The sequence below is a fragment of the Cibotium barometz genome, chromosome 56 (assembly GCF_041138505.1).
Source record: "Cibotium barometz isolate CiBa-2024 chromosome 56, ASM4113850v1, whole genome shotgun sequence".
Taxonomy (NCBI): Eukaryota; Viridiplantae; Streptophyta; class Polypodiopsida; order Cyatheales; family Cibotiaceae; genus Cibotium; species Cibotium barometz.
The window spans coordinates 21,747,999-21,774,301 of record NC_141101.1 but is presented as its reverse complement, the minus strand read 5'-3'; the positions used below and the strand labels follow the sequence as shown (position 1 = coordinate 21,774,301).

The 26,303-nt window shown below is 43.0% G+C and overlaps 1 protein-coding gene across 1 annotated transcript in view; it reads left to right on the top strand.

The window, feature by feature from the left end:
- EMB3012 (embryo defective 3012) overlaps positions 1-26,303 on the top strand; it is a 172,127-nt gene that overhangs the window by 25,103 nt on the left and 120,721 nt on the right. The window contains exons 4-10 of the mRNA XM_086791541.1: positions 2,146-2,362; positions 11,136-11,497; positions 11,764-11,946; positions 12,106-12,241; positions 12,684-12,832; positions 12,961-13,072; positions 13,241-13,842. Coding sequence (XP_086647667.1) covers positions 2,146-2,362; positions 11,136-11,497; positions 11,764-11,946; positions 12,106-12,241; positions 12,684-12,832; positions 12,961-13,072; positions 13,241-13,842 — 1,761 coding nt within the window. The remainder of the gene's footprint in view (positions 1-2,145; positions 2,363-11,135; positions 11,498-11,763; positions 11,947-12,105; positions 12,242-12,683; positions 12,833-12,960; positions 13,073-13,240; positions 13,843-26,303) is intronic.

Here is a 26,303-nt window from a genome sequence, read left to right as displayed (position 1 = left end):
TTTTATCCAGACATTGTATCAGATCCACCATGATGTAACTTTTTGGTCTCATAGGTCATTATGGCCTTTTTGAAGACGTTAATATAACATTTCATTTCATTTCATCTCTCTCTCTCTCTCTCTCTCTCTCTCTCTCTCTCTCTCTCTCGTCCATCTACCTAACACCCTGGTATATATGTAAACTAACTACAACAAACACTTGTCTAAACTTATATGCTTTAGTTAAGCTCTTGACGTAATTTTGGCTTCAGGTCTTGGTCAAAACTAAGTAGGAGATAGTGCCTCATAGGACACGTTAGGAATTTTTTAGAACAAAGTTAGATGGCATGTGTTCCATGGCCATGGATAGGTGTGTAGGTAACAAATATGTCAGTATAAATGCATATCAAATGTTTTTGATGGTGTGGTTTGTGAAGTAGGAGAACAAAAATTTATCCTGCCACTCCAGCCAGATTTTCTCAAGTTAGTTCACTTGAGGTAGTCCTTTGCCGAGTTCTCTCTTTTTGGCAAGAAATGAGACTTCTATTTAAGTATGAACAGAACAATATAAAACCACAGCCAAAGGCCGCTTAAAATAATCATCCCGCAAGAAGGTAAGGTGTGCACCACTAGTTTGGCATTTTAAAATTCCAAGAGTCTTGAGAGAGTTATTGCACGACTCCAGGAGTAATAGTTTTGAAAGCAAGAAAGGAAACAGGTCTTGACAAGAACAACATATTAGTGGAATTTAAAAACTAGATTGAGAGTTGAGACTCAGATTGAGTACTTGCATAAGTACAAGATCGAGACCATCCAGTTGTTGCAGTAGCACTGATTGTAGTTGTTCTATATTCAGATCTAGGCAAAGGATTGTGGATGATTTTCCTCTGCATTACTCCCTTCTGTGAGTCCTTATTTGTCAAGGCACAAAAGGGAGGGTCACAGAATGTCCACCTATAGGTCGCTTGAAATCAATTGTGATCAATTGATGCTAATAATGCAAATCAATGCAAGTATTTTCATCATCTTGAACTTTGAAGTCTTTATTTGTCAAGGCTCAAAAGGAAGGTTCACAGAATGCCTTACCTGTAGGTCACTTGAAATTATGCAAGTAGTTTCGTCATCTTGAACTTTGGAGTCAATGAACCTCTCCCTGTTCTACACATCTTCTATAGTCCTTTTGAGAATGTTGCCAAGGGAGAGATGGCCAGAACCTATGAACAATAGAGTCAGGTTATAAGAGCATCAGACCTAAATATCAGATGCAGTCAGAACAGTAGCAATCTTTTCTGATCCGTTTAGAGTTTTCTAGTGCAGCATATTCTAGCAATGAGAGAGGACTATAAAAGATGTCCTTACTGTGTTCACAACCTGAGATTTGCGCGAGTACAAGGGGCTACCAAGCAGTTCAGTAGCGAGAAAATCTAGCCAGATTTTTTATGAGTTTGTAAGCTTAAATATAGTCCAGCAATATACAGTTTTCAGGCTGTCTTTCTCTGTTACGACTCTTTTGGCCTTTTCCACATATCTGTTTACGTGCTTCAAAGAAGTTTAAAAATCCACACTTCTTTACATAATGTCCTGACACTTGCTGGCCCATGATCGAGGCCCATAATGTAGTAGCACACATGCAATCACAGTCTACGTAGTTGGTGCATGTGTGCAGCTAGCCAATGCTAGCTGGTTCACAGGGCTCAACATTTTCTATTTCTCATCTCGCATGGTTTTTTTGTTTCCTGTATGCTTGCTTTCTCATCGCATCGCGTTTGTTTCTTATAGTTGTTTTACCCTGTTCAACTGCTTCAATGTTTCCAAAGTTCTTGTTCATTTTTCTGTGCTTGTTCATGCTTTCCCTCAGTTTTCTGTATGGGTTGCGGGCATGTATTCTGTTGTCTTTTTGTAATTATTAAATTGTGGGAGTTATTGTTTATGACATTCCTTTGAGTCTTGAAGGTCATCTTTCTCATTTTGTTTTTGTTGTGTTGTAGCCACAAGCAGATCAATTTTTAAGGGAGGTTTCTCTCTGTATTTGAAAATGCAGACTAGCACATATGTTTTTGCATATGAGAGCCCCAATACTTTGAATGGATTATCTGTACTAAAAAAGGATCTTGGAGTACATACTTCAATTTTCTGTGATTTTTATTGTGGATCTCGCTTGCGCAGGGGTTAGGGTCGGATCTATTCGTCGTTCGGGGAGTAAGTGTAGGCCAAGGAAGAGTCTCTGTGAATGTGCTCGAGCCGACACTGGAAGCTCTTGGGGATGAAATAGGTTTAACAATTGCAGAAGCCATTTCCATCGAGCCACCTTCTCCATTATATGTTTTGGTTGATACACAAGTTCAGTACGCTTTGAAGACGCTTCGCTATAAGCTTCCAGCAGGTGTAATGCTTCTTCTTTTGCTACTAAAAGGAATTCTGCTCTAGATAGTTAACGATACCAAATAGCCAAGCTGAGTCTTTGTCTATTGTATGCTTTTCAAGTACTTTTCCTTCATTTTCAATACTCACATTGTGCCTTATGCTTACTGAGTAACGCCCTTCGGCTTCTGTTATGCCCCAACTACCTTCCAAAGATTGATGATGGATGCTTTTCAAAGCTTTCTTCACCACTTTGTCTGGGTGACGGTTGCATCTTTAGTAAGAGAGCGAAGCAAACACCTCACCTATAGTAGTGCAACGTGGCAAATGGCCAGCCAAGATGGCATCTGGTAGCATGCGTGTAAGACGGTGCAACATGCCTTCATAATGGCTGTTGCACGGGTATCTAGCTTATCTTCAAGAAAACAACAAATTCACGTGTAAAACTTTGAGAAAATCTGAAAATAAACAAAAGAGAGAGAGTAGAGGGAGAAGACACCACACTAGGGGTCAGAATAGCCTTGGGTCGATTTCACTCCCTTTCGAGTTATATTAGATAAACCCCTTGGAGGAGTCTTGAGTACAAGTTCCTAGAGCTAGAGGGCTCTCTTGTCTTTTTACACGTCTCAACAATGAGAGAATAGTTGAATTTATAGTTCTTGTCCAAAAGCACTTGGAAAAAGTGCTGTAAAACTAACTTAAAGTCCAAAAAAGCATCTTTTTAATAATAAAAGCTTTTTTCTTTTAAGTATTTATAGAACTTTTAATCTTTTGCTTTTTAAGAGCTGGTTGCATCATTCCAAGCCTCCCTGTGTTGCTATCCTACCACGTGGCAGTGCCACGCGTAGTTGTCAGGTACGAAAAGTTAAATATGGATGCAAAACTTAGAGATGTGCAAGAAGCCTAGTGGCACTACTAGTGTAGGCCTTGCCACAATACTTGCAAGTCCATTTCCATGCCCCCGACTTCCCTCGTTCTTCTCATGGGTAATGGCATGCAAAGTAAATGCTTCATGCTTTTCTCTCATGGTGAAAGAGGATAGAAGGGTCTTGAGAAGGAAAGGGAAAGGTAGGGAGAGGCTCGAGGAAGAGGGGGAGAGAGGACTCTAGAGGGAGGGAGAGGCTTGAGGAAGAGGGGGAGGCTTGAGGAAGACTCAAGACTCCAGAGGGAGAGCCTAGAGGCTGAAAGTTGAGGAAGAGGGAGAGGCTTGAGCCTTGAGGGGAGGCTTGAGCCTTGGCCCTTGAGGAAGAGGGAGAGAGCCTAGAGGGGACTCAAGGGGAGAGGATAGACTTGAGCACTTGTGAGGGGAGGGTTGAGCAATGAGAACTTGTGAGGATTGGGTTGGGGGAGGGCCTATTATATAGATAATAGGAAGAGCCAAGAGACTCAAGCCTCAAGCAAAGGCAAGTTGGCAACCAAAGGGCAAGTTGCCAAGTTGCCAAGCCTCAAGCCTCAAGGCAAGCAAGCAAGAGCCCCAAAAAACGCCTATCAAACGGCTCTCCAAACGACCAGAAAACGGCGGAAAAAACGGACAGAAAAAAACAACCAGAAAAAAAACAGTTAAACTTCAGGATCAAACCGAACGGCACCGTACCGAACCGAACCGAACGAATCGAACTTATTCGGCAGTGCGCGAACCGGTGCAACTATGGTGCCACGTTAGCATTGCTATGTCACTTTTTTTAAATAAAAAAAACTTAAAAATTTTTTTAACAAAAAAAATCCGCGTTGTGTTTTTACATGTTAGCAACTTGTATTTTGATGCTTCAGTGACACCCCCCAACTTATTAAATAGTTGCTCTCAACGAATAGGTCTAGTTTTGTCTTACCTTTTCCTTGCTTTTCTTGCTGTTCTCTGCTTTTTCTTGTTGTGGGCCTAGCTCTTCTCCCTTTGGCTATTGAGACATGGTTCTTCATGGAATGTTCTCCCTCTTCTCTTGTGCTTGGCTTCAGGGAGCATCTTGCTCTCACGGTTTTCACCCTTCACGGAAAGTGATCTTGGGTTTGGACCTCTCTGACAAATACCCCCACCCCTTGCACCTCTAGAGTCACCCTCAGGTAGGAGTTTCCCAACATGATTCTCTTCTTGTCTTGATCAACACGCACCCGTTATATGTTAGAAGAAACAAACGTCCTTGGGTTTAATCAGGCATCCCCGACTCACATACACAAATATGCTCACAAGCATAAATCAAATGAACAAATGGAATGCACAAAACAGTTCCTTGGTTTTGACACCAATTTCTTGGTTTTGACACCAATTTCTTGGTTTTTACACCAATTCCTACTGTCGTCAGATCTCCCTCTTTGTGTATATACCTCATAATCATCAAGAGTGAGCCTAAACTCACTTATATAGTATTAACTAAGGCCATATTTGGCTCATTGCTTTTACTATCAAGTCCTTAGCCATAATTTACCTCTAGTTAGCTTTTTGTAGACCCTTGGCCAATCTTGATCTCATTCTTGCTAGCCCTTATCCATTGGGTGTGTCCTATTAGCCTCTACGCTCGACTAATCCCTAACCCTAACCTTGGGTTAGCACATCCCCGTAACCTTGGGTTATCCTAACCCTGAGTTAACATTGGCCCAAGGCCCAAGGTCCAATTAGGAATGTAACAATGTGGAAGTCGGCCAGTGGTGCTGGTCATGGGCTGTCTTCCCCCCCCCCCCCCCCCCCCCCCCCCCCCTCCGGCGCGCGCAAAAAAAAAAAGTGACTTCTATTAAGTATGAAAAAAGGCATACAACAATCACGGCTATAAGCTGGAATAGAATAGAATCACCTCAATATGTAATGTGATCTCAGCCACTGAGGGGCATTATGGTGCCATGAAAGACCTGTGTGACTAGAGGAAAAGAAAATGCCATGGTCCCACTCTTGCATAAATACAACGTGCTTTGATTGCGTAGAATGAGAGGACCGCTGAATACTAGCCCAAGTAGCCATGAGAGTATGGATGATATCACCCCATATAGTGCTAATGCACTGAGACTCAAAAATCTGGTCGTGGGCTGTCTTTTGGAGCAAGTCAACATCATAAATGCAGATCGACGAGTTGTAATGATGCATATATATACGTGCTTGGGAAAATGGGCAAAATCATATGTAGTCTTTTAGGGCTGGTCTCTCTACAATGCGTATCTCTATTGAGCTGGGCTGGCCAAGGAGATCTTCAGTGGTGTGGGCTGCGAGTCGACGTCTTCACTCTTAGCTATCATTTGTACTTGAATTTGAGTTGTATTACTTCTTTCTTGTACATAATATAGAACAATAGGTTTGGGACTATTGTGTGAGCCATGTGTATCTGATTTTGCTGCTGCTCTTTCTTCTCTATGTCTACTCTCAATAGTGTCAGCGAAGAAACTATGTTTGAAGAGTAGAAAACTTGCATTTCTACCTTGATGTTTTGACTGCACTTTATGCATGGAAATAGCATGAAAGAAGCACAATTCTCAGTGGATCATGAAAACCTATATTTTCCACCAAAAATAGGTTTTGAGAAGATTTGAAGAGCCGATGAGAATGTCTTGAGTAAAGTTAGAATTTTGAGTCTTTATTTTATATTTGAACATGCATTGTGTATGTTTCTTTGAGAAATTAAATAAATAAGGACAATTATTAATGGTTAATCACACCGTTGCTCGGACACTTAGATTTTTTTGCATGAAAATGCTGGTTTCTTTTGGGGAATAGGGGGGTTTTCCAGGTTTGGCTGACCAGGCTGGTCCGTTAGCTCTAGTGCGCATGTCTGGCCCAAGTTTTCAGTAGTGGCAGCCCTTATGGGACACATGTCACCTCTACACCCGAAGCGTTCAAACCTTACCCGTCAAGCATTCATATCAAATAGCCAGGATGAAACCAGTCAAGCTCTGCCATCAAGCTTTCCTAGGCACATGATGCCCCAAAAAAAATTGCCAGCTAATGCTCATGCTGGCCTCTCTCACATCCCCTCAACAGAATAGCATGATAACCATGAGAGAAAAAACTTACCCTTTGCATCTTCATCAATCACTGGTTCATCTGACCAAGTTGACATAGGTATTTACTTAAGAGGTAACAATAAGGAGTTTAATGTAAGCAAAACTCAAAACCATCTTTTACACATGCGTGCATTGTTGTGCAATGGATTCTATTGTCATGACAAGGAGTAATGGTTTCTCTGCACACAAATGCAGAGAGAAGTTCTCAGGTATGGATCGACGGTTTCGTCTGCATAGGAGTTGGGTTTTTATGCACAAAAACACAGAGGCTTTGGCTATGGATTTAAATTCTCGCCGACAATCCATGGTCCACCCCACCCACAGCTTGCTCCTATTGGTAAGTAGGGACTGTACTATGGCTTGTTGGAGCTTTGGTAGTCTGTTGGAAGCAAAAGTCCTGATGAGGAGATTGCTGAATGCAAAGCTTTTCATTGTTGCCTTTCCAGATTTATGCTCTGCGGGTTTAGTTGGATCCCTTAAGAATTTTCTTTGAGCGTGTAAGGGAGAGCTTCCATCTCGGCTGAAGGGGAGCTTACGTCTGCTGAGATGAGTTTGGGGTTGATGAAAGCCTCAACCTTAATTGGGCAAGGAGAGGGATCTGCAGTTTACATTGCCACTTTGGGTGGGCAGATATCTATGACCATGGATGGATGTTAAAAACTGGATTATTGGGTGCCAGGCTTCCATTTAGTGTGCCACTGTTGCTGAGGGGTCCTCATTTTAGTAGTATGGCCTGCAAAGTAGTATTTTGGAGAATGTATCACGAGCCTCCTTGCATGAGGGGTTCACATGGTCTGTGTATGTTTAATGCAGGTGGGCATGGTGATAGCCACACCCACATGTCATTGGCAACTCGTTGGGTCCACTCCTCTTTGATCTGCTGCAACTGAGGGACAAGGATGTGCAGTCAGGCTCCTCAAAGCTTGGTAGTCATTGGTGCAAGAACATTGGCGGCCATGGACATCAAGATCTCAACTTTGCTCGGATGCAATCCTAACTGCTGTACACGGTAATGATTCCTATTGACCACAGGCTCACATGTGGTTCATCCCGCGGCTTGTGCACTGCCTTGACCACCGGAGTTGGTGAGACTTTCGTTGCAAAGCAAACTTCATGGAGTTGACAAGGATGCAAGGCACATAACAAGAGGAATATGATGCAAAAGGGTTCATAATTTATCTTCAATTTGCCTCTTTTTTATACCTTAATGTTTTCTTCTTACATTTGCTGCCAGCATTCATAGGCTTTCCTGATCATTGTGGACTTATTTTAATGCCTATAGTCACATGAACGGTCAATGGCAGCATATGTTATTATTTTTTCACCATCAATCCTTTCACAGTTCATTACAAGGTCTTGCATGTCTCATCATGTGCCCACACTCAGTAGGTGGGATAAGAACTTGTCTTACAACAGGTCCTCTGTGCATAGCCATTAACTATGCAACCCCCCAACCATCCCCCCCCCCCCCCCCCCCCCCCCGCGCTCTTCACACACACACACACACACACACACACACACACACTTTCTTTTAGTGAAACCATTGCTTCATTAATAAAAGTAATGTACATTCATAGCTGTCCTAGAGTGGGACAGCTACGACTTAGAAACAGTGGGAAAACACCTGCGAGACCAAGGCAGCAAAGGGAGACAGAATTGCACATACGTCATAATTATAGACTACACTATTCGCAGACGTACATGCAATGGCCATGTAGACAGCCTCCAATATTCATTTTTGTGATGTACCTTTTGCAGCACCCACTCAAGTCTCTTCTTTGAGAGGGATCTCCCATGCATTGGGATATCCAAGATGTTTGACTATGTGATCAGGTGGCACAATTTGTAATACATCATAGCCATTCAAAGGCGCCACAAGAAAGTCCTCATGATCCGCATAGCCTTGAATGTGTATGTGCAACTTGTCAAACCCATAAAGTGATAAACCTTGCATGAGAACACTCACATTGGGCTATGTGTTCCGAGGAAAAAGAAAGAATCCTAAGACTTGAGCCACAAACTCGTTTTCTCCTCCCCCCCTCCCCCTCCATGCAAAAAAAAGAAAGGAACCACTGTCCCATTAGAAGAGTCAATGTACATTCATAGTTGTCCTGGAGTGGGGTAGCGGTAATATGCCTTTGTGCCAAAAGAGTTTCCATTGGGAATACCCCAACTAGACATCTCCATAGAAATAGTCGTTCTGCTTTCCACCAAGCAAGAGATTTCGACATATGCGAGAGGCGATTTGCATGGTCCTCAATCCATGGGGGTGGTAAGAGCAACTTGTAAGCCTTGGCTGTAGACAATTGGTAAAAAGGCACATATATCCTGGAAGATGCCTATCAAAACGCCAATCTCGGAGTCTCCTTGCCTTCTCAAGCATTGGGACTAGCTGAAAATGATTTCCGAAATGATTTATTGGCATGTGATGCATTCCCAAATTACAGTGCTTGACGGCTTGTGGAAAAGTGAAAACATAACCATTTTCATCCATGATGTCATATATTTGAGGAATCTCCAATGTAGACAGATTGTAGGCCTTTCTTGGATAAGACAAAGCAGTGGTCGATTAAATACTGTGCTCCAATGAATACTTTGCAGAAACATTGAGTAACCCCGATTCAGAGGCCTACCGGACCACTGTAGATGGCATAGGATAGCTTACCAATCTCGAATAAGAGCAAGCGCATATGCAGAGCCCGGAATATGGCCAGTGAAATGCCAAAAGACTATATCATCATAATTGATAATCCATTGCCCGTATGCATCTCTATAAGCATGTCAATGCACATAGCTCCCAACATATGTGCCCACCATGGCTTCGCGTTTTCTATAAAATCAAGTAAAAGAGTGGCCTTCCTTGCTAGTATATGATAATGAATATTAAGGACATTGAGCTTACCATGCATTTTGGGCGAAAATATGAGCTCTTGCCTCCACAAATGTAGCCCTTTTCTATCCGCTTTGGTTTTCCATAGGCATTCCATTGCTTTAGGCATGAAATTGTCAATTTGCTATGCAACCAAGGTAGTAGCGGAAGATAAAACTGCATACATGCTATTATAATTTATTGCACTATCTGCAATCGCACATGCACGCCTCCCCCCCCACACACACACACTTTTTTTTGAATCCAAAACCTATCTTTTAGCTTGTTGTAATGTTCAAGTACACAAATGACCATCTAAAAACTCAAGATTAAAAATAGAGAAGCTTGAGTAAGATTGCAAACAATGCAAGCCATTATAGCCTGTGCTTTGCAATAATACGGTCCAAAACAAGCGAGTTGTAGTTTTGGCTTCTACAACCCTCAAGAAAGGATTTGGTTTGTTATCCAGACACAGACTTGTTGAACCCGCATTGAAAACCTCCTGCCATTGGGGGCTTCCCATAACTCGCTTCGGCAGTTGGAGCCTCCTGCTTGACCACGCCAGGTTACTGATCCATGTTTAGTGCTTGTAATAAATCCGTGGCAAGGTTACATCCGTATGTATGTACCTTATTATAATGTACGTTTTAGTGTACAGTATGGTGCTGCACCGTACTGTATGGATCCGTAAGTGGCAGTCCCCCCCCCAAACTGACGTTTGGCCCAAGACCCTCTTGTAGTTGCCGATTTTTCACCACCCTGCTTGTAGCCGCTTATTTATCGACCCATAGTAGGTGATGTGGTCCAGGAAGCTTCAAGCACCAAGGGGGGTTTTGAACCCAATACCTCTTGGTCCTAGGCAAACACCTTCACCACTTGAGCTATCACCTCATTGACAACTATGTGGCAGTTTTTAAAAACATTTTGGGCCAAAAAAAACCCTAGGCCGGCCATCGTCACCGATTTTAGCCGACGTATGCAAAGCGCGAACATAGCCATTCCTCTCATTGACATTGCAGCGAGATGATGATGATGCGGTGCTAGGCGCTGCGGTCACTGCCATTGCAGAGCCAGAGCTGAGAGTATGATAGTGAAGGAAACATGTTGACAGATGGAGCTCTCATTTTTGTAATTGTGTTGTTGAATGTTCAGAAATGAATTGTTTTTTTCGTTCAATTTTTTGTACACACACACACACACACACACACACACACATATATATATGTACACTATATAGAATATATTTTGTGTTTTTACGGACCTTACGTATTTAACGTACCTCAAAATCTCAACCTGTACCTAAATGCGTACCTTACCGTACCTTTCCACCTTGATCCATGGTTACCTTGTCAACCTCGATTGTCAATCTTAATAGCAGATTCCTCGGGAACGAAGTCCAAGTGCCTTTAACGTTCCACCTCTTGCATCTTCAGAGAGAGACCTCGCACAGGGCCTCGCTGAATTCGTTTCATCAAATGTGCGAACCCTGCGATTTTGTTGCACAAGCGCTTCGAAGGGATGATGGCCAGTTCTTCAGTGATCTTCTTGTTGGTCTGGAAATCCAGAGTCATCTGAGAGCAGTAACTCTCAATCAACTGCCTAGAAGCCTTCTTCAGTGTCTTGGCTCTGACACGCCCCATATTCGCAAGCTGGTCTGCAGAGGTGAGCAAAAAGATGAAGACAGCGCAGCCTCCACCACCGACAGCAGAAGCAGCAGCAGGAAAGAACTTCCACACACACACACACACACACACACACACACACACACACATACACACAGCATTAAAAGAAATTCAATTTGACCAGGCCATAAGAATCCTGGCCTAAGTGCACCTTTAAACTTACTTTATCTTGTTGAAGTTCTTATTTCCAGGGAGTACTGTATGCAATTGAGACAATTGTGAGTTTTTTTCTGAAGTGGATTCTGATGTTTGATTCTGCACAGTTATACAGCTTCCTTCTCCCCATCATCATTGGTCTGTTATGGATCTTTCTATTGCTGAGGTTGATCCATTAATGGGGACACTATCTACTCGAAGAATCGGAAGCACCAATGTCATAGTGGAAGACATCAGAGTGACAGGCCATCAACAAATTTCTTCACTACACGTTGTCATACCCTCCAGCTTGCAGTTGTACTTGACACCTTTATCTTTCAAGGATGCAGGTCAGCAGGCCATTTTAAAAAGGGAAGCTTCTATTGGGTCTTCAGATGTTCCTTGGTATCTGGTCGTAGGGTGGGATTATGTGGTACAGGTTATGGCCTTTTCAGCTGATTCGGTTTCTGCTCCACTGTATCTGACTAAGGTTACACATTTTTTTTTGTCCTGCCATTTTTTGCAACTGAGCAGTCTGTTAATTTAAAGACATTTTTTCACGCTGTGTTTAGCCTAATTGGGAAGGGGTTTGACTCTCAAGGTGAGTGCCTGAGTTCAAACTCTGCTGGCTGCAGCAGCTGGACGTGATGTTGCTTATTACTAAATTAAATACATTACGAATGTTTTCACATCAACCATGTGCTGATTGCATAGCTTAAAATTGTATAAAATCATTTAAAGTTGTGTTTTCTTTAGGGCAATGATCTCAGTTTCTCTTTTGACAAATGGCCCTATTGGAACTCTATTCCTATTCCTGAAGATGTACAACATGAGCAAGGTTGGCATAATGGTACTCTTATCAAAGCTGTCTCTGAGGGTGCAGGAAAACTGGCTGCATCCCTCAAGTACAAAAAATCACTAATGGATGGGAACCTTGAGGTACCTTGGGCATAACTTTAGTCTGTTCATGATGCATTTTCTGTTCTTTTTAACATTCATTAGTCTATACTCTCTATCTCTTAATGATGCATTCTACTTATAAAACAATTAATAGTGACTCTCATGCTGCATTTTGATCTTTTCTTTTGTCAAGTGCAGGCTTTGACTGTGGAGCAGGAAGTGATAGTATGTAGTTCGGTGCTCATTTTATTTGAGAATGTGGAAAGTGCTAATGTTTTGAGTCTTCCATGGAATCCAAAGGTTATTCAAGCTTACCAGCTCGAAGTGCAAGGAGGTGCCCTGCTAAACTCAGAGTAGGAGTGAGGGTGCATGTATACTTTTGAAATCGCACTTAGCAATTCTGATACGTTTGTCTACATTTTGGCATGATACCTTTTTTGTTGGGATGACTTTCATGTAGTGCTACTAGCTTGCCTTCATATTTACTTGAATGAGTTGTGATGCCTTTGTAAGAAGTGGGAGAGGTGAAGATAGTCAAAGTTGCATTGATGCTACCGTTGTACATCAACTGTGGCTTGTATCTCATCAATCCCATTTTCTTCTCTTGTGAGTCATTGTGTTTCAATGTTAAGGTGGTTTTTTTGAATCCGTGCTACTGACCCAAGAGGTACATGGGAGCTGATGAGATGGTGGAGAAACATCATCAGTTTTTTTGGGGTTTTGTTTTTGTTTTAGCATGAATGTTCCTTTCACTGCTGTCAGCTCTTGAAATGCAGGTTGTGGCAGCCAACTTTCCGACTATCAGTGGTTATCTTTGGATCCAACAGTTGCTGCTGTAAACTCTCTCGGAGTAGTCCATGCAAAGGGATTGGGCCAAGGTGTAGTGCGGGCCATCGCCCTGACAAATCCAATGAATGCAGACGAGGTAACAAAACATTAGTGAAACACGTCCAACAATTATGGAGATTATAGATGCTTGGTGTTTGAGGAGTTACACATGGATTTAAAGCTCACATTTGTAAACTCTCTAAAGCTCTATCAAATGTTTTACAGGTGGCAGTACAAATATCATGTCCATCGTCTATTTTAAGGATCGAAGGGTTGCCATTGGAGACTGAAGTGGGTTCTCATCTTCCAGCTGCTGTCACCTTCAAAAATCCAGATGGTGATTACAATTAGCTTCATCAGTCACAGCTGTTTGTGTGTCCTTTCTTTGTTCTGCACCATGTCAATTCATCTCAAGAGGACAATGAGAGTAGTACTATCTTTTCACTTGCCTGAGCAGGCACAAGGTTGTGAACTGTGGATATCTAATGAATTCCATTGCTTGCAGGGATTTATTATTCAAAGTGTGAATCGTTTTCCTCTCTTATTGACTGGAGAATCACTGGCGGAGAGGCATCTTTTGTACAGACGAACTATACAAGAACTGACTTTTTTGAGAGGAACTTCCAAGATTTTCCAATGCTCAATGGACTGCCCTCTATCTGTGACTGGAAGTATTTTCTGGCTGTAAGGCCTGGCCGTGCAACTGTAACTGCCTCTTTGGTCATTGATGATTCTTTTGGACTCACCGGATCCTCTGCTTCAAATAAGCTTTTGGTTTCCTGGACTGTTGCTGCATATGCACCATTGACAATAGTGCAGGCTGGTGATGGGCACTCTTATGGTGGCTATGATTGTGGCTTAAGTCACCTTGGAACATTAGGAAATAATCAGTGCCGATTAAGTGTACTGCTACTTGTGCCTGGAAGCAGCATGAAGGTAATGCTAAAAGGTGGGCCGGAACGTTGGGGACAAGGTGTTGAATTTATTGAGCGCCACGATATCATCTCAAGCCAACAAGAGAAAGGAGCACAACATATTCATGTGTCACATCTTACCAGCAGTGGAGGAAGACTCTACGATATTACTTGTGGTTCCCCTGGAAACTATGTGAGTTGTGAGAACAGACCCTCTTACCTGTTGCAAATAAAAGAGAAACTGGAAAAGAAAGCCTTTGAATCCTAGTTTGTTGTTGAGAAAGGATATGAGATTCTATTGAGAGGATAGAAGATCTAAATTATGATATATGTGAGTCGTGGGCCTGTTAATGTATAGGCAAATGATTGATTTATGGGTTGAGACTAGTCAATGTTAAAGCAATGAGCTTGTCTTGGACGGAGTAAAAAAAGCTTCAAAATCAAATTCTGTATGAGTATCTCATGCCTTGGGATGATCTTGTACAAATCATGACCTTTAGGAAAATACATAACCGGGATCTGTGATTCCATGCCTTTGCCTCTATATAGGGGATCCCTTAAGGGGAGGAGTCTGCTACATCCTTAACATGGATTAGCTATGGTTTTTGTTGATATCTCTGGTGCTAGGAGTAATAAGTGTTAACAATTGACTCTCAACTTTGTGAAGTAGTAGATTCCAATAATTGGCATAAGATTTCCTTTTTAAAACAAATGCTCCAATTCAGACTCTCATTTGAGGTTAGAGCCAGACCCAACACTATGGGGCCTGGGCTCAACACCCAATTTCGTGCACATAACTCACTTATATGGGCCACCAACCTATTAATAATAATGCTTTCATAAGAATATTATTTAACTCCTCATAGATTGATCTATGTTCTATGGCTGTTTGGGCTTACACGATGCACTAACAAAGCTGAAAATAAAGCGTTGTACAGGACACCAACATTGGGGCCGAAACGGGTTGACCCGCTAATACGTTTGTATTTCTTGGAGTATTTTGTTGTACCTAACAATGGGCACCATGGTGCCAAGCTTGCCATGAATAAAAGAAATGAATACATGTATCAAACAATATAGTTAGTGTAGATGTGGTAGTAGCATGGTCACAGCCACACCCTCACTTTATGTGACATGAGAGAGCGTGTAATTGTCGTTCCGTGACCATAGTTGTCACAGTACGAAAATAAGATACCGTATGGAAATTTTTGGTACGATGTGAAATTTCCGGATACCGTATGATAAAATGTGGTTTTTTTTTAACACTTACAAACTATGGAGCTTCAAGCTTGAATGTGAGGGAAGGTTGGGGGGGGAGGAGTCTACAGTGCTTGAGGAACCAGAACATGGAGATGTGTCTCGAGATGTCTCTCTCAGTTGGATCTCCCAATTGTCTCCAAAAAAGAACCTGCATGGGTAATGCAATACCAAACGTCTCCCAGTGTAGCGTTTATGACTAAGGGACCGTCCTTGCACAAATACGAGCAGTGCATCTAGGGTGATAGGTGTAGGGACTCCTCTCTAGATCAAAATGGCCATGTCCAAATCTTCTCCCTCGTACATAACTTGAGGATCTGACTGTCTAGCCTACCTATACCAGGGATCTCTAAGTGATGTAGCAAGATTCTCTCATCCTACCAATCAAGTGTACATTACCAGTCTACCTTTGCCAGATTTTTTAGGTCTCTCAACAACCCCATATGGAATACTGAGTGGACATGAAAATTGCGAAGTATTGCGGGCATTTGGAATCTTCGCTTAAGTAGGATTTCTATATATTTTTTTTAGCATTTGGATTTTTTTTCTCAAGGTGGGGGGGACTCGTACCGTATGAAACCATACGATATTGTACGGTGCGGTACCGTACGGTACGAATGGATTCGTACCGGTACGAGAAACAACTATGTCCGTGACCATACACACAGTCGGTGTAGATGTCATATAGTAGCATGGTCACAGCCACACCCTCACCATGTGTGAGATAAGAGAGTCTGGAACTGTCATTTCGAGACCATGCACGCACACGTACTCTTGTATTAGAGAGTGGCTCTAACTCCCACGGCTAGCTAGTGTGTTGGTTCTCCTCACACAAACATCGATGGACACTCTCGGGCACAATAATATGCAACAATGGGGTTATTGTATACATAGTTGCAATGAAACACGTTTCATTCAATTTGTTTGAAAAGAAACGTTTCATATACGAACGAAACGCGTTTCATTCAAGTCTAGCTTGGTAGCTATACGGCTCCGGCGTTTTTTTTTTCCAAAGAGTTCGTAAAAACGTCTACCTGTGCTTGTGCAAATGTTTGAAGCAGATCCTGCATAGGAAAAATCAGGCTCCTCTAGCTCCTCCCGCACTTCTCAACGTCTGTGCCTGCCATCTCTCAAGTTGAGCGTGTTGATTTGTGCCTTTTTTCTTGGATTTTGTCAAAAAAAAATCTGATTTTGAAATTTGGGGGGTTTTTATGCCAGGGTGCCAATCTTGCCTTGCCTTTGTCAAGATGCCTCGCACTAGGGATGCCATGTGGGCCCATGTCAAAATTTTGCATAGTGGTTCAGACACCCAAAAGTGGAAATGTGAATTTTGCAGGGTTTGCTCAGGAGGGTCCATAATCTGTGTTAAGGTTCATTTCACAGTTTAACTGAGGAAGGCATTGGAGCATGCAAATATCAAAGCCGAGCTACAAGAATGGAAAAGAGAACAATTGGTAGGACGCGGTTGTGGGCCCCTGCCTGAGGATATTGAGGTTAGTGAGGATATAGGTGATGCATCAAAGAGAACACGGTAGGCTCAGACGAACATGCATAGAGCCAAGTATCACCATTTGGCCACCCAATTGGTCCACCCGTGCTTTCTCATAGGGTTGTTTTTGTACAGTGTATGAAAGCTTATCGTACGGAATACTATACGATACGATACCATATGGACTCGTTCGGCTTTTTTCAAAAAAAATATTTTTTTTGGGAGGTAATGGTCATTTTTTTTTGCTTATCTATGATTGTTTGAGCTTCCTTTGTACTATGATGCTTCCCTCCTTTCTAAAATACACCATATTTTGAATTGGAAATACCTAATTTTATAAGTTTTTTTTTAAAACACTGTATTTTATCGTACGATAAGAAAAAGTTTTATATCGTACCGTATTTTTTCCGCACGGTATCGTATCGTACGAATCGTATGGTATCGTATCTTACAACTATGCTTTCTCATTATGTATGTACATTGGACTGGCGTCCATGGCAGTTGCATCTGCTGAGGATTGATGCCGGTCATGTGATATTGTGGAGTTGGCTTTCTGTTGGGACTTGTGCTTGTGTGTACATGCACAGAAATGCCTGGAGGATTGGTGTTTCATTGAGTCTGGTACCTCGTGAACTTGCTTGGAGCACGTTTATTTTAGTATAGTCTCATGAACAGGAATTCTCCCTACAAATGCTGCATTGCATAGCATCTTTATGTGCTTGCTTGCATTTGAATTTGCATGCTGTTTTCATGCTTATTGACCAATGTGTAGTTTCGCGTAAGGGAACGCCCGCACGTAAACCGTGCGTGTGAAACTGTCTGCTGACATCGTTATGTGGCATGTGACAGGTGGTAAGCATTGGTTAAAAACCTAGCCTTAGAAACTAGCACTAGTTTGTAAGTGAGTGTGTATACACTTCATTAAGTTTTGGGCGACCAAAACTCACTTATAAATTATGACCAGCACTCATTGATGTCCCGAGGTGGACAAAACTCAATGTCCATCGCCGAGACCTTATCCCCTTTGTACTAAGGGAGCAACTAGCCATGTCTCCATCCCAGCTTGCACCACAAGTCACTTGTTCTCTCAATACTTCCATACTTCTCGCTGTCTTCAAATACTTCTTGCCCCTTCACATCCAGATTGAGCTTCACATATAGAGGGGATCTTGTGGAGATTACCTCATTCTATGTCTACCTTGGTGTCCCTTTCAGTGGCCCACACTTTACCATGCTTCTCGCTGCACACGCCAGAGTGACACTGGGATATGCAGCCTTGAGCTTACTTGAGCGATAGTACTTCTAGGCACATTTCCAGGAGCCCAGGACGAAGGGCTGGCTTTTTTGACACCCTCGTCACACCAGCCTTGATGTATGTAGCAGCCTTCTCGAGGCCAGATTTATCCGATGAGGATTGGAGCGAGTTGAGAGGCCCCATGTCATTATGTTCTCCCGTATCATCAATCCCACACCAGGTTATCCAGGCAGAGTTTGTTGCAGCCCTGATAGTAGTGGATGCACTCTTCGAGACAGTCATATACCTCCATTGCATTAGTCACATGGATCTCCACAGGTATCCGAGGCTTTCCCCGGAGTCCTCGCGACACAACTACTATGGAGTATTGTATGCACTTGTGCTACTATGGAGTATTGTATGCATTATTTTCCACTAGGCTCTCAGTATATGGGCTCCGCATGGATTGCCTACCACCCCTTCAATACAGTTTGACTCTCCTTTTCTCTGGCTTTTCATGAGGACACCAACCGGGTTATCTCGTTAGATCTTCTTTGCCTCTACACCCATTACACATAAATCACACCTCCGGAGCTCCCAATGAAGATGCACTTCTACAGAGATCACTTTCTCACGCTCAGTGCGGCTCATAGTTGTCACGGTACGAAAATACGATACCGTACGATACGATACCGTACGAGAATTTTTGGTACGATATGAAATTTTCGGATACCGGACGATAAAATACGGTTTTTATTTTTTACACTTAACAACCTATGGAGCTTCAAGATTGAATGTGAGGGAAGGTTGGGATGGGAGGAGTCTACAGTGCTTGAGGAACCAGAACATGGATATGTGTCTCTCCCAATTGGATCTCCTGATTGTCTCCAAAAAAGAACCTGGATGGGTAATGCAATACCAAAGGTCTCCCAGTGTAGCGTTTATGACTAAGGGACTGTCCTTGCACAAATACGAGCAGTGCATCTAGGGTGATAGGTTTAGGGACTCCTCTCTAGATCAAAATGGCCATGTCCAAATCTTCTCCCTCGTACATAACTTGAGAATCTAATTGTCTAGCCTACTTATACCAGGGATCTCCAAGTGATGTAGCAAGATTCTCTCATCCTACCAATCAAGTGTACACTACCAGTCTACCTCGCCAGATTTTTTAGGTCTCTCAACAACCCCATATGGAATACTGAGTGGGCACAAAAGTTGCGAAGTATTGCGAGCATTTGGGATCTTCGTTAAGCAAGGTTTAAAGCATTTGGAATTTTTTTTTTCAAGGGTTTTTTGGGGGGGGGGGGGGGGGGGGCTCGTATTGTACGATATCGTACCATACGGTGCGAACCCATTCGTACCGGTACGAGAAACAACTATGGTGCGGATGGATTCATCCAACAGCTGGGCCTACCTGAGTATTCACATGTCCCATGCCATGTGGATTGCGATCGGCCAGATACGAGTTTCATCCCACCGCCTCTCTGAGTGGAGACAGGTAGAGCTGAGCGCGTCTTCAAAGGCGGGGAGCTCTTACTGAGACCTAGAGAGGAGAGGATTTGTCAGTTATGCCACAGAGAGGTGGAGACGGAGGAGCATTACATATGCCATTGTTGAGTTTACTATGAGATCCGTGGGAGGTTTCACTGTTTGTTTTGTGAGGGATTTGGTCCATTCTCCAAGATCATTGACTTCTCGGACCAGCGTCACCTAGGCCTGTTCTTGCTTGAGCTCCGTAGACATAGGGACACTTTTTTGAGAGAGCTTTGGCCCGAGCCACCCCGCCCCCTCCCTCGCCTACCAATCATCTCGAGTGTCTTCTAGACCCATGAAGCGGAGGACACTGATATAGTGGATCTTGTGGACCCATATTGAGCTGCTCCGAACCTATCTCGCTTGAGAGGAGTTATCTTGGACCGGGCCTCAGTGCTCGACCTGCTCTGCCCCCTGGCCGTCGGGGACGATCCCCTCATAAGCTCGAGATCCAAGACATGCTCCACCATCATCGAGCTACCTTTCCACGTGACATAGCTGAGGGAGATCTCTTGGCCATACTCATTAGCTCCATGCTTGATATTTTGGAGAGTGGTATACCATTTTCTAGGAGCTGATGCTGCCCTCATGTTTCTATGTACTTAGTATTCCATGATGAGTTTCCATGGACAGTTTTGTATCACCCCAGTGAGATAGCTATGTTTATGTTTTGTTTCTGTTTTATTTTCCATTCCATGATGAGATATGCCATGGACATCATTGTATCACTTTGGTCTCATAGGCCCATTGGATCTTTAGTAGACGATTAATATATCTTTCTTTGTTTCTTTCTTTCTCTACCTGACACCTAGGGTGGACATTTCATCATACCTCTCTTCCCTCTCTATCTAGAAGTTGGCGCCATCCTTCCTTAGGCCTTGTCGCTGTATTTTTTGCACTTTCTCTTGCCCAACTGCATATCCAAGGTCGCTAGTGTATTTTCCAAGCTTCCAAGAGTGTTACCAGGTGGTGTTTATTCTCACACACACTCCCAATGACTGAAATTCAGCAAAATAGCTCTTATATTTGCTGTAATTCTTGGTCTTTTTGCTGAAAACCCTAATTTCAGCGTTCCTTTCTCAAGTTGAACCTTAGGGGAAGCTTTCCCAAGCTTCCCTTCATTCTCTTGATGACTTTTTTTACGAAGGATGGCGACAAATTGAAGATTTCAACACTCCAAACGCTTCCATCGTGAAGACTTCCATTGTCATCGACTCTACTTGCAATTGGTACGGAATAGGTGCTTAAATATGGAAGCAAGTAGCAGGAGGGAGGAGGAGGACTCCAGGTTCACGTACCCTGTGTAGTGTTCTCTTGTCTTACGTGCTCTCTTTCATATTGTTGCTACCATGTGTTGGTGGAACAATAGAGAGCAGATGGTATGGATCATGGGCACTTGAGTGTTCATATGTCCCATGCCATGCAGATTGCGATTGGCCAGATACGAGTTTCATCCCACTGTCTCTGAGTGGAGACATGTAGAGCTGAGTGCGTCTTCAAAGCCGGGAAGCTCATACGGAGACCTAGAGACGAGAGGATTTGTCGATTATGCCACACAGAGGTTGAGACGGAGGAGCATTACATATACCGATGCCGAGTATACTATGAGATCTGCGGAAGGTTTCACTGTTTGTTTCGTAGGGGATTTGGTCCAGTCTCCAAGATCATTTACTTCCCAGACCATCATCGCCTAGGCCTCTTCCTGCTTGAGCTCCGTAGACATAGGGACACTTTTTTGGGAGAGCTTCGACCCGAGCCACCCTGCCCCCTCCCTCGCCTACCAACCATCTCGAGTTTTTCCAGACCCAGGAAGTGGAGGACACCGATATAGTGGATCTTGTGGACCTATCTCGAGCTGCTCCGGACCTACCTCGCTCGAGAAGAGTTACCTCGGATCGGGCCTTTGCACTGTAGCGTGTCCGACGTTCTCGGCCCCTTGGCCGTCGGCCACATTCCCTTATAAGCGCAAGATCCAAGACATGCTCCACCGCCATCAAGCTACCTTTCCACATGACATAGTTGAGGGAGATCTCTCGGCCATACTCATTAGCCCCATGCTTGATATTTTGGAGAGTGGTATACCATTTTCTGGGAGCTGATGCTACTCTCATGTTTCTATGTTAGTATTCCATGATGAGTTTCCGTGGACAATTTTGTATCACCGCAGGGAGATTGCTATGTTTGTGTTTTGTGTTTGCTTTATTTTCCATTCCATGATGAGATATTCCATGGACATCATTGTATCACTTTGGTCTCATAGGCCCATTGGCTCTTTAGTAGACGCTTAATATATCTTTCTTTCTTCTACCTGAAACCTAGGGTGGACATCTCATCATATCTCTCTTCCTTGTCTCTCTAGCAGTTGGCGCCCTCCTTCATGAGGCCTTGTGGCTGTATTTTCTGCACCTTCTCCTCCCAACTGCATATCCAAACTCTCTAGTGTAGTTTCCAAGCTTGTTAGTGTATTTTCCAAGCTTCCAAGAGTGTTTCTAGGTGGTGTTCACTGTCCCACACACTCCCAATGATTGAACATCAGTAAAACAGCTCGTATATTTGCTGTAATTTCTAGTTTGTTTTGCTGAAAACCCTAATCTCAGCCTTCCTTTCTCAAGTTGAACCATAGGGGAAGCTTTCCCAGGGTTCCCTTCATCCTCTTGAAGACTTTTGTGGCAAAGGATCACGCTAGATTGAAGATTTCAACACCCCTAACGCTTCCATCGCGATGAGTTCCGCTGTCATCGACTCTACTTGCAATTGGTAAGCTTTGATGCTTAAATATGGAAGCAACTAGCAGGAGGGAGGAGCGGGATTCCAGGGTCGCATACCCTATATAGTGTTGTCTTGTCCTACGTGCTCTCTTTCAAATTGTTGCTACCATGTGTTTGTGGAACAGTAGAGACCAGATGGTAGGGAACATGGGCACTTGAGAGGGTAGTGTGAGTTGCAATTCTACACCGACAGTCACATTGTTTGCAATACTATATTCATATGCATTGGTATGGAAATCTAGGCAGAAATGTCCAATACACTATGTACTTGATTCTCCCAAGATCAATATACTTTATTTTAGGGACGGACCGGCCGTTTTGGCTCATTGTGCATGTCTTGTCAATTCAACAATTTACTTCTTGTATTGAGCATGTTGTCCATTAAATCTTGGTGTATTTATGTGTATTGATTAGCATTGTGTTCAACCAAGTTTTATAAGGAGGATTCGGGGGTGCTGGTAGTTCCACTCCCACAGCAACATGAAGCCCTTTTGCTTGCAGGACCTAGATGCTCTCTAAAGATAGCAAGCGTTCAAGCAAGCATGCAAAAGCAAGCAATTAATGATGCAAGTAGGGAACTCACTAGGCTTTTCATTCATTGTGTTTTGTCTTTTCACATTGTGTGTCGCATGATGGAAAAAGGCGATGAATGTTATTAGTCGCATTGGATGTGAGTGGGAGGGATCCTCCTATGAGACCTTGCACACTAAAGAGCTCAGAAGATAGCAACAAGCAGTGGAGGTGGAGATGGAGCCATTAAAAGCCACTTGGACCAAGTATGGTTGCACATTGTTATGTGATGGGTGGTCAGATATACGCAAGAGGAATATGTGCAATGTTTTGGTGTCCTCTTTCAAGGGCACTATGTTCTTGTGTGCCATTGATGCATCTGTGGTTGGGACAATGGTGACAGGAGAGTTTATATGGGCACACCTCTGGGAGGCTATCATGGTGATAGGCCCACAAAACATAGTGCATGTGTCACTCACAATGGTAACAAGTGAGGCAACGTCGTCCTCTTTTGAGCATGACGTTGAGTCAACCAAGATGGCTATTGATGAGGACATCGAGGATGTTGAGGATTCAGTGCACAGTCCCAACTGAGGACTCTATTCTTTGGGGCAATTAGGCTCCTCCAGTTTGTCATTCATCTATTAGCATGCTTTACTTTGTGTATTTCAGACTTCAGTTTTCTTTTTTTTTTATATCAGCTCAGGATTCAGACTTTTTGTGATCACTTTGAGTGTTGAGTGGACTATGTCACTCTTGCATGTAGGTTGCTTTATATATTATTTCTTGAGTTTTGAGCAGTTGCCATTATTGATGATGGAATCTGGATCTTGATTCTTGATGTTGCCAGTTTTATTTTGCCAATTGGTCGGCAACATATTTTTTACATATTATAAATCTATATATAAATTTTGGTGACTATACCCCCCCTTTATGCTCGAGCGGTAGAAGGGACTTCATGGGCAACATCCACGCGCGCATAGAGGCACTATGGAGCACTCGGGTTTGCACCAAACCATAATTTGCAGCTTTAATAGTATTCGATCAGCTCCTAAGAATGGGAAATTGATGACATGGCAGTCATATTAGGGTTTCAATAGTATAACTGGAAAACCAAGAATTGCTAGCATGAAGACATGTTCCAAGAGAAGCTTACATATAGTACATAGAGAGAAGAAAGGTGGTCGAGTAGTCAAAATTGAAGGGAGTCTAAATCCTAGGTGACATGATAATTCATTGATTTTTAATGATACGGTTAAGGTGGCCTCCTTGGGAGAGAACACGATTTTCTCACAAAGGGGAATAGGGTGGACAAGACCTGAGGCCTTGGTACCCGGGTACGATAGCTTGGGCACCCCAGTTTTTAAATGAAGGTGAACTTGCGAAGTTTATAAGCATTACAAAGCCTATAAACAATCGATAAAGGTTTTTGGTAATGCTTGCCACCTCTTCACATGCCGTGAAGATGACAGAAGACAGGCACACTCACGGTCCATGGGCGGGCGATGGATTAGGCATGTAATAGGAGATATTCACAGGAAAACAAACAGTTTAAGGCATGCAAACATGCACTTTGTCTTGGCCAAACTTCCCGTTTATGGAATATGGAGAACATAGTTGATATTGTGCTTATTCTTTCTATCTTTAGCGGTGCATTTACCCTATCAACTACTTATTTGCTGGACTAATTCTTTCTATTTGCTACTTCCCTTAGTGCTAGGCTTCATTATGGCCGAGTCTGCCTTGTGTCTCCGGAGGTTTGACAGAAACTCAGTATGAAGGGCTTTGTGTGAATATATGCTCTTATGTGTGTGTGTGTGTGTGTGTGTGTGTGTGTGTGGAGTGCGTACAAATGGCAGATAAGGGCGAGAATGAAGCCCCTCATGGACAAGGGCTGCTCATCAAAAGCTTTCTTTTAGGGGTTGCATGCTACTCGAAAGAAAAACTCATGCTTGAGGGTTAGGAAGTTGGATGGTTCTTGGACTCATTCTTTTTTGGATCTCCAAGATGAATGCCACAACTATTTTCAGAAATTATTCTCTGCCCCTCCTTTCCCATCTAATCAAGTGATTGATGCAAGGACTGAGTTACTCCAGTATGTTTCTGCAATAGTTGAGCCGGATAATGCTCTTGCTTTGGAGAGGCCTTTTACTCACACAGAACTGGATAATGCATTGTTCCACCTCAGTAAATATAAGTCCCCTGGCTGGGATGGCCTTACGGTGGAATTCTACATTTCTTTTTGGGATGATTTGAAAGAGGTCCTCTTGAGAATGATCAATGTGGCATTGCAAGAAAATCAGTTGCTGCATTCTTGGAAACATGGCATAGTCAAGCTTGTGCCCAAAAACCATCTGTGTGATCACATATTTGATTGGAGGCCTATTACATTGATGCCGGTAATTTACAAACTTATTGCCGAAATGTTAGTGCATAGGCTTCATGGTATACTCCATGCAGGTCTTCACCCTCATCAGTATGGGTTTCTGCCGCGAAGACAAATCCATGACAATATATCCAATGCCTTGACTGCAATTGAATATGCTAAGTATTCTCGTCAGGATGTGCTGATATTGCAGGTGGATATTGCTAAGGCATTTGACAATGTTCAATGGGATTTCATTTCTCAGATTATGACAAAGCTGGGCTTTGGTCCCAAGATGGCAAATGCTGTTTATTGGCTATACTCTGACGCTACTGCTCAATGCATTCTTGGGGGTCATTTGTCTCGATCATGGATATTGGGTCGATTGGTTAGACAGGGCTGTCCTCTTAGTGCTCTCTTCTATGCAATTGCCACTCATCCTCTGTTGATGTATCTTGATCATCTAACAGACTCAGGACAGATGACTGGTCTTAAAATCCCAGGGGCTAAACCTTTCTTGGCACAAGCATATGCAGATGATTCCTTCTTTATGCCACAGAATTCTCCTACGGAACTTTGCAAGCTTATGGCCACTCTCTCATTATATGGACAGGCAGCTGGATTGCATATTAATTTTGATAAATCTAAATTGATACCCCTGAAAGAATGTGATTGGCATTCTATTCTTTGGCCGGGGCAGGTGGTGCATTCCAGAGAAGTGGTCAGACATTTGGGATATCCCATTGGATGGCATATCTCAAGAAAGCAGCAACTAAAATGGATTTTCCAAAAACTCCATCGTAAGCTGGAATATTGGAAGATATCTACTTGGCCTCTTCATGTCAGGCTCAGAATTGTGCAATCCATAGTGATGTCTTATGTTCAGTTCTATTTGCCTTTATCGCATTGGTCCTCCAGGGATATTTCAGCCTTTATGTCTCAAGCTATGGAGATATTATGGAAGACAAAATCTGCTGTTAAAGCTTTGAGACTGATGAAGATGGAAATGGTGTGTTCCCCAAAGATGCATGGTGGACTCAATATTCTCAATATAAGATATCATGTACTTGCAAGGAAGGCTACTATGTTGCACACTTTCTTCTGCCAACAACAGCCATAGACTTGTATGTTAGCGTCCATGTGTGTCAACATGAGGACTTTAGCTTATGGTCATTGGATTACGGATCATTGGGAGGTTGTTATTGGGAAATTTCAAGGCAGGATACCTGGCTGTCCTTTTTCCACTGCCTTAATACTTGACTGGAAACAAGTTCTCTCTAAGGTCAAATGGGCTCCTCGTAATTGCTTGGGGATGAACTCCATGAGGAAGGAAAGTATTCATTGGAGTGCCATTTTTGACACTCCACTTGCCTTGCAGGAACCTGTTCGGGCATACAATCTTATGAAACTGGGAATTAGGTACATACATGATGTGGTGGATGATCGAGGATATGTCTTATCCTTTCCTCGGGCCACTGCTACCTATGCATTGGGAATG